The 8,777-nt window shown below is 39.9% G+C and overlaps 1 protein-coding gene across 1 annotated transcript in view; it reads left to right on the top strand.

Moving 5' to 3' along the window:
* PARM1 (prostate androgen-regulated mucin-like protein 1) overlaps positions 1-8,312 on the top strand; it is a 116,118-nt gene extending 107,806 nt beyond the window's left edge. The window contains exon 4 of the mRNA XM_023737641.1: positions 3,573-8,312. Coding sequence (XP_023593409.1) covers positions 3,573-3,657 — 85 coding nt within the window. The 3' untranslated portion in view covers positions 3,658-8,312. The remainder of the gene's footprint in view (positions 1-3,572) is intronic.
* The last annotated feature ends 465 nt before the right edge of the window (positions 8,313-8,777 follow it).

Raw genomic sequence — 8,777 nt, 5'->3', positions numbered from 1 at the left:
CAATGTCATAAAACAATATGTGTACTACTGTTTCATGAGAAACTATTTATTCTGTAAGCCTTCACATGAAGTACAATAAAAAAAAAAAAAGAAAGAAAGAAATTGAGTAAACAAAGTTGATTTGAGCTGACAGTGATGTCATTAGTACAGACTCCTCCTCAGACTGAAGTTTAGATGAAGCAGTGTTGTATCATAGAAGGAGAGTCGTGGATTTAAAGCCAGGAGACCTTGGTTTTAGTACCAGCTCTATGATTAAATATCATTGACAAAGCCTTATGAATTATTTGGTCCCCACTTTCCTAATCTTGGGAGTGAAGAGGTTAATCAGATAATCCCAAAGGCCTACCAGCACTAACATTTCATTTTTCTGAAAAATTAAGGAAGCAAAACTTGAGGGAACTTTTAGCCTCCACAGATGTCAATTTGAAAGACTCCTCGTTTATTCCAAAATGTGCCTTGATTTAAGAATTTTTGACCTAGAGAGACAGTTTAAAATGATCATTAATTTGTTAATTATCCTCCCCTCATCACCAAAAAGCAAAAAAATTATCTTACTCCTTCTACGGTAGTACAGGATTTATCAAACTTGGCTTGCATCCCAGTACACCCAATTCATCTTGTTTAGACTCGTTAGTGTATTACAACAAACCCTATGGGTAAAGTACATTCTCAGTTTTGGTTTATCCGTATCTCTTGTTTCTCTTTCCTCACTTATCAGCATTTTGCTCAACTCACTGTTCATTCAAATTATGGGAAGGCAAAGAAAAATGAAACTAAACATCAGCCTTTTCTTAAATTGTACTAGTGTTTGTGCAGTAGATGCCTCTTACAATACAGCAGATTCAGGTACAGCACTGATTAAACTGTCTTGCCTAAAATAACCATGGGCAATAAAAAACTGACTACCAGAAGATGTTTAATCCTATGACCCCACTCCAGTATAATAATAATTGGTAAAAATTCAAATAACAATAGCATGAGAAAGTAGTCTTATAACTATGCCTAGGGTATAGTTTCAGGAGTCCATGCGAGGAAGGAGGCTCACTTTTCATTCAATGCTTTTGTATTGTTTGCAGATTTACCATGTGCTTGCATAAGTTTCATTATAATAAAAATTAAAAAGCAATATTAGCCAACATTTATTGCGCATTTACTAAGTGCCAGGCCTTCTATATGCATTACCTCATTTAATCCTCTCAACAACCCTAATGCAATTAAAAAATAACAAATTTCTCCATTTTATAGAGGAAGAAACGGGGTTCAGAAAACATGTTCAAGGACATACATCTATTTACCGAACTGACATTTTATGGGAATAAAATTATGATAGATATAATAACAGTGTCGGAAGTTAAATTACCATACAAAGGTGAAGTATGAGTGTCCTACCAATAAAGGAACAAGTTTACTAGGTAGACACTTGCCAAGCTTGCAACAGTAAGTCATGCTGAAACTCTGACTGAGCTCTGGTCTTATAATTCCCAGGTTTTTACTTGTTCACTCTACGGCTTCAATTCCTCAACCATACTGGTAAAATTTTTTATTGCAATTGGAGGTTTTAAATTTGGGAGAGTGGCGAGGATGGATGGCCCATGACCTTCATTTACCTTTCCATAAATAGTTGGAAACCAGCTAGCCTTTCCCCTATTCCTGTACATGCAAAGATTGGTAGAGTGTCTGAGTTGCGATTTGTAGACCTTTTCCTTCCCACACACAGAGCTGAACATGGACCTTTAGGGAAAGCGTAACATATGTTGTGGTGCATCCTCAACTTTGCAGATATGTAGATTGGGTCAGCTGAGTCACCCTTCAGTACCTAACTCAGAATTTTGAAAGCTAAGAGTTTGATACAAGCACACCAAAGGCCTAGTTCTTTGTAGCAAACCATCTCTTCAAATGCCTAGCAAATGTAAGTAAGCTTCAGAAGAGCAACAACAGTTATTTTAGCAACAGATACAAGCATGGAAAAAACACTTTTTGTGCCTCTCCAATTGTATTTTCATTTGGTTTCATTTTCATATCTAACTGAGAAAACAAAAAGAGACGGGAATATTTTCTGTACTATAGATTGCAGACATGATTTATAGTGATAAGGTATAACAATTCACACGCTAGCATGAACCTCAGAGGCACCAGATGCTCATTTTCTGGTGTTTTCCCAATCCTGGCATTAGAATTAGTCTTAAAATAACCATATCTCTCTCCAGGAAGCTCCCATCTTGTGTACAGATTGGATATATTTTTCCAATCACTGTTTCATCCACAAATATTTATTGAGAACTTACTATGTGCCAGATACTCTTCTAGGTGCTAGAGAAATAGCGAAGAACAAAATATAATAGGCAAATAATATATACCCTCATGGAGCTTATAGTCTACTTAGGGGAGAGAGGCAATATCAAAATTAATAAGTAAATTACATAGTGCATTAGAAGGCTGTGAGCACTGAGAAAAATAAAGCAGAGAGTTCTCAAAGCTAGGGTTGCAAATTTAAATAGAGTTGTTAAGGAAGGCCTCATTGAGAAGGTGACATTTAAGCAAACACTTGAAGGAGTTGAGGGAGTGAGCTATGTGGATATCTGGGGAATGATTGTTCCAGGCAGAGGAAACAGTAAGTGCAAAGGCCCTGAGGCAGGAGAAGTAAAAGGGGCCAGATCCTGTTGTTATTGTTGTGTGCCATCCATTCTGTAGGGCTCTGGAAACCATTGTAGGACCTTGGCTTTTATTCAGTGTGCGATAAGGAGCCACTCAAAGATTTTGAACAGAGGTGTGATAATAATCTAATTTCAGTTTCTTATAGAGATAATATTAATTGTGAGACACGTTCCCAGAATGACCCACCAAAGCCTGTTTAACCCATATTATCATTGAACCAAGGTGCTAAATTAGACTCTTAAAACGAGCTCAGAGCACTGAATTTAGATCCAGACAGCTGGGATTTGAGTGGGGTGACTTTGGGAAAGCCAGTTAATATCTCTGAGCCACACTTACCTCACCTGAAAAATAAACAATACCTGCCTTGTGGCTTTATTTTGAGGATCAAGTACAAAACTGAATATGGAAGCACTTGGTCACTATGAGTTGCAGTCGACTCGATGGCGTCGGGTATTTTTGGCTGTAAATTGTAAAGCAAGCACTTATATAAATGTCGGGAGAGATGGTGATAGCACAGTGGTTGTGGTGTGTCATTATTATTTTCAAGAAAATTAAGTCCACATCCTGAGGCACTAAGGCAGAATGCCAGGAATGCAGCCTTCCCTTTCCCAGCCCTTCTTACGAAATGGTCATGGAGATGGGGCCTCTTCCTCCTTCTGCAGCACTGGGGCTTGAGGAGAGAGACAAGCCCCGACTGTCTCAACAGAAGGCGCCGGGTGGTCTCCCAGTTGGATCAGTCATAGCCACAGGGTGTTTGTAGACCCTTGGCTGGTGGCTCTTCTCTGTTGCCAAAGGATTGTCCTAGTGGAGCAGCAAATCCTCACCCCTCATAGACCCCATAAGCTCCCCAATTCAGGCTTCAGACGCACTGGGCTGTCCTCCAAAGTAACCACAACTTTCTTCTCTTTCCCCACCAGGCATTCCTCCTACGGAAGGCTTTTGGATGACCATGACTACGGATCCTGGGGAAACTATAACAACCCTCTCTACGACGACTCCTAACAAAGGACCGTGGACTGGGATGAGGAATAACTGTTCTTTATTTATAAGTGCTTCTCCAGTAGAATTAAGAACAAGTACCCGATGCGCATTGAACGACAATCTTAAGCCCTGTTTTGTTGGTATGGTTGTTTTTGTTTTCCTCCCTTTCCTATGGCTGCTACAACCCCTCCCCGCTCCACCACTTCTGATACAAAAAGAACCATTAATTAAAGGTGAGCCGAGGCTGGTTTGTATCTGAAATGGCCAACTTTGAGCTGCCAGGCCCCGCCACCATGGTGGAGGTGTCTGCACCCACTGCAGGACCCAATCCGAGAGGGACCAAGGAAGAGGGACTGGGTTAGTTTTGCTGGGGGTTACTTTAAGGGGAGCTTTTTGTTCATGGTACTTCTTAAACTTTTCTCTAGGAAATTACATTAAATAGCAATGACGGGAAAGGAAATGAGAACTAGGAGGAATTCACTCCGCACATGAAGATTGCAGAGGTTTCTCCAATTCCTTTTTAAATTCCATTTATCTGGCTGTGTCTGACAGGACACCCTTTTGGCCAGAGAAGCTGGATACCAGCTTCTTAGCTGCCTAATTAATGAAAGATGAAAATAGAAAGCGCCCTGGGGGACACTGGAGGCTGAGGGGCAGAGGAGCAGGTTGCTGTCAGATCTCAGCGAGCCCCCATCTACCTGTCCCTTCCTGACCCCTATCTCAGCTAAGGATGCCGGTTCTATTCAACTTCAACTGGAATCCCAGCCCACAGCTTTCAGTGGAGTTGCAATCCTAAAGGATAATGCCGTGAGATGAGCTTAGGTCTAGATGAGAAAGGGAGAGATGTGAGTGGTGAACACTTGAGGAGTGGAGAAGGGCGGGGGAGAAAGGACGGAGTACCATGCACTGAGGGCCTCATTAAGGAAGTGAGAATAAGCTCTCAATAACTGTCAGAGGCATCCACTGCTTGCAGGAGTCCATAGAATCCTTGCTTTATACCCAGTAAAGCAACAGGTTCACTGCCTTCCTGTCTGTTGGCTAATGGCTGTAAACTGTTTTTTTAAAAAAAGGCACTAATGTATTGGCATTTGTCACTAAGGCATTTCCATAGGAAACCAACACCGTGGTTAATCCATTTATTCTTCCCATACCTTTAACTACACATTCTTCCCTTTAATAAATGAACACCTGAGTATATAGTCTATAATCCTGCATAGCAAATTCTGAGAAAGAACTGATCATCCTTATAGGAATTTATCACAGTGATTCCCAAGCAGGAGGTGATTTTGCCCCCTAGGGGACATTTGACAATGTCTGGTGACATTTTTTACTGGGGGTGCTACTAGTGGATAGAGGCTAGGGAGATTGCTAAACATGCTACAGTGCATAGGACAGCCCACCACAACGAAGAATTATCCAGCCCAAAATGTCAATAGTGCCAAGGTTGAGAAACCCTAATTTATTGTGTTTCATTACGATAGAGCAAGACATTCACAGATTAATAATACTTTTTTTTTTTAACAGATGAAATGATTCGTTTAATTTTTTATATTGAAAGTCATGAGTTTGTTGGTTGTGGGTTGTTTTGGTATGCATGATTGGCTTTTTATTTCTATGTGTTTGCTAGATAGCTTTATTTCACGGTTACCATGCTGTCCACCTATAACACATGGTATTAGCAACCAGCATCTTGTGTTCTGATTCACGAAGTAGAAAACATACTTCAGGTCCTTTTTCAAAATGTGCTTGATTGTCCTTTAATGTCACAAAGAGCTTGAAACTGGGTCAGTTTTTATTTCTAAACTTGAACTTACTGCCATGACTGTTTAGTTTACAGAAACTTGACCCTCAGCTCATCCTGTCACTTGTTGTGGTCTAACCAAGTCCTGACATGGAAACCACCGTTGCAGTACTTTTCTACACCTTCCTGGTGTCAGAGACACTGGGAGCAGTGCCACTGTCTACAACCTGCCCTCCCATACCCTGCTTGAGGAATTCATCTCAAATTCCTTAGGTGCCAGAAGAGAAGGAGCAACACCCAGAGATATTTTGTAACAGCAGTAGGTAATGAGGTGTGAGCTTCCAGGAATTATGATATCTCTGAAAATTAAAAAAAAAAAGTGGATCTTCTCAGAAAATGGCCAAGAATGCCCACAGGTGAGCCTCTGGCTGTAGATGTTCTGGATAATTGTCCCTCTTTCCCACCCTCACCCCCTTCACAAGGCTTTCAGTTTGGCAAAGGACAAGTCAATAAAAACAGGACATTCCATAAGTTTTGTCTCCCTCAGCTAAAAACATTTTGACAAAATGTCCATGGAGCACCTTTGGAGAGGTGCACTTCTGGATGTGGCTTCAGTCATAAACACTGGGTCAGAGGGACTAGCCTCTTCCCAGAGAACCCTAACCAGTTATAAACCGTAGAGTCAGCAACAGCACCTGGTGGGTTGTTGCTCTTAACTTCAAAATCCTAATGGTGAAGAAAGGGACCTGGGTCTAAAGTAAGTGTATTCAGCTAGGTGACAGCATCCCATAAACACTCATAAAACATAACATAAAAACAGCACTCTTTGTTATGCTGGTATAAATTATGTATGAGTTGAACCTTATTTAGCTAAATGTATTTTCTGCATTAGAGTTGGCCAGAGGATTTTAGCAATTGTATTCTGCAAATGTTACTTAAAACACACATTCACACACATATGAAACATATGCCAGTAATTGACATCATTTTCCTGAGGGAAAGAGTCTGTTCAGGTCTGCTTAGGGGAAATGGCTCCAGTGGATCTAAATGAACCACATACCATCCGTGCATAGGATTAGTCAAAAAGCTTTAGAGAGAGGGTCAGTGCAGTAGGGAGGCAACCAGCCTCTTCTAGACAATAGATTGCAAATGCATGGAAGACTGGGATTCCACTTTGTTTTCTCTTTTCCCGTGGCCCCAATGAAATCTCCTGAATTTCTGTTTCTTCATTTCTAAAATGGGGGCAATGCTTTTATATTGACCTCACCCCATATTACATCACAGAGGTGTCATGAGGATTAATGGATTTATATCTACAGTGTTTTCAATTTCTGGAGAAAAGTATTTATAGACATTTGAAGTATTACGTAGATATAAGTGATCTAGGTTTGTTTGCTGTTATACCTATTGGTGTGTTGTTTCTACTTAAATCTATGAAACTGCAGCTGTGTTGTGGCTGCATCAGACAGCTATTACAGCGCTGGACTACCCCAGTGCAGCTGACCAACTGCAGGGTTAACCATGCCTGAGACCTTAAACAATGGTTTCCATCTCCAAAAGAAAGGGTGGCCTAGGACATGGGTCTCACAGACACCTGAGCCAGGATCCAGGTCAGGGTAATAGTACAGATACGAGAGCACCAAGGACAGTAGACTTCTGGCTTTTACAATCCTGGGGTCTCCTGGGTCCTTTGCTGGATTTCATTTTGGCTTGATATCATCTGTTTGCCCTTCATCTTGCTTGCAAGGGTGCATGGTTCAATCCTTCGCATCTGGGAAATTAATTTTGCAACTGGGCCAGATGCTAATTTGCACGTTGATTCACCTTCTTTGCCTTTAACCTTTTTTTGGCAAATGAATGTATCACTTCAACTTTGATTTTAAAAACGGTAGATGATATTGGTAACATTGCTAATCAAGAGACTAATGCCAGATTGTTTTCCCGGGATGAGTTAGCCAACGTCATTTGAAGATGGGAAGACGTGCAACTTCTTTGATATTTCATGTCCTTGTGTCCACATTTGTTATAAGACATATTATACTGATTATAATTATATTAAAGTTGTTAAAAGCTTGCATCTGGCTATGGTGATTCACATTTTGGTATGTTTTGTTATTCATGTCATTCAGTGGATATACTCAATACTGCTCATATGAGGTAGCCCTGGCTTGTTCTTAAAGAAAATTTATTCCACATCAATAAATAATATTTTCTGTGGAGCTGGAAGGTCTTTCTGATCTTAAAATAGGATTGAAGAGCGTCAGAATTGAAGAAACTTTCCAAGCAATAATTTTACTCTTACCTATATTTTGTGCCTTGTAAAATAGATGTTAAAGAACACTTTGAATCAATGAATAGATGGCAGTACATAAACAAGTCATATCAAGCCATAGCAGCACTCACAGTACATTTGATGCCTGCTTCAATCCTGTTCAAGAAAATCAAATTCAGCATATTCATCCTTATCAGACGTTCGTTCAGAAAATAATTTCAATCCCAGAAGCTAACGAATGATTATTTTTTTCTTGAGGAAAATGACAACATACATTTTTTCCTTTAAGAGAAGAATGGAACCACTTGCAAACTAGAACTCATTGATTTGATGATAGATACAAAATTAAGGTCAGATTTTAATAAATTTAGTTTCCTGGTTTCCAGTGCACAGCATGGAGGATTGACTGGAAGGAATCAAAATGGAAGATGGAGACCAGTCATGAAATGGTCCCTTTCCCATCCGTTATTTGGTCGTTTCTTGAGGAACTTCCCTGAGCACAAACACAGCTAAAAACTCCATTATTCAAAGCTTTCCTAAACAAGATTGGTCAGAAAGCACTTTAAATGTACATACAAAGAAAAGGCTTAACAATAATGTGTAGAGTTTACATATTATGAAATTCTTGGATACAAATTAATATTTTTTTTCTGAATTATAGCTTTCCCAAGTCAGAGCATGTTGTTGTTGTTAGGTGCCCTCGAGTCAGTTCTGCCTTATAGCAACCCTATGTACAACAGAAAGAAACAATGCCTGGTCCTGTGCCATCCTCACAATCGTTGTTACGCTTGAGCCCATTGTTGCTGCCACTGTGTCAATCCATCTCGTTGAGCATATTCTGTTTAAATCACTTAGTAACCTACCTGTAATGTCCTACTCTCTGAAATCCAGTGGTACTTACCAATAGCTAACTATATTTTGGCTTTTGTCCAGAAGCATTGAGTCATAAATAACACCTAAAAAGTACTGTTCAAACTGGGACAAACTTCTAAGAGGTATGATGTCTTTCCTTAAAGGATCTAGTCTTTGGCAAATGTAGAATGGACTACTGCACTAAAACAGCATTAGTAAGTGTGAGTCATCAAGTGAACTGAGTTTCTAATTTAAGCAAGACACAGCATATTTGCT

Source organism: Trichechus manatus, unplaced genomic scaffold, assembly GCF_000243295.1.
Source record: "Trichechus manatus latirostris isolate Lorelei unplaced genomic scaffold, TriManLat1.0 scaffold00105, whole genome shotgun sequence".
NCBI lineage: Eukaryota > Metazoa > Chordata > Mammalia > Sirenia > Trichechidae > Trichechus > Trichechus manatus.
Note: the sequence above shows the minus strand (reverse complement) of the source record. Positions and strands in the feature narration are given on the sequence as shown.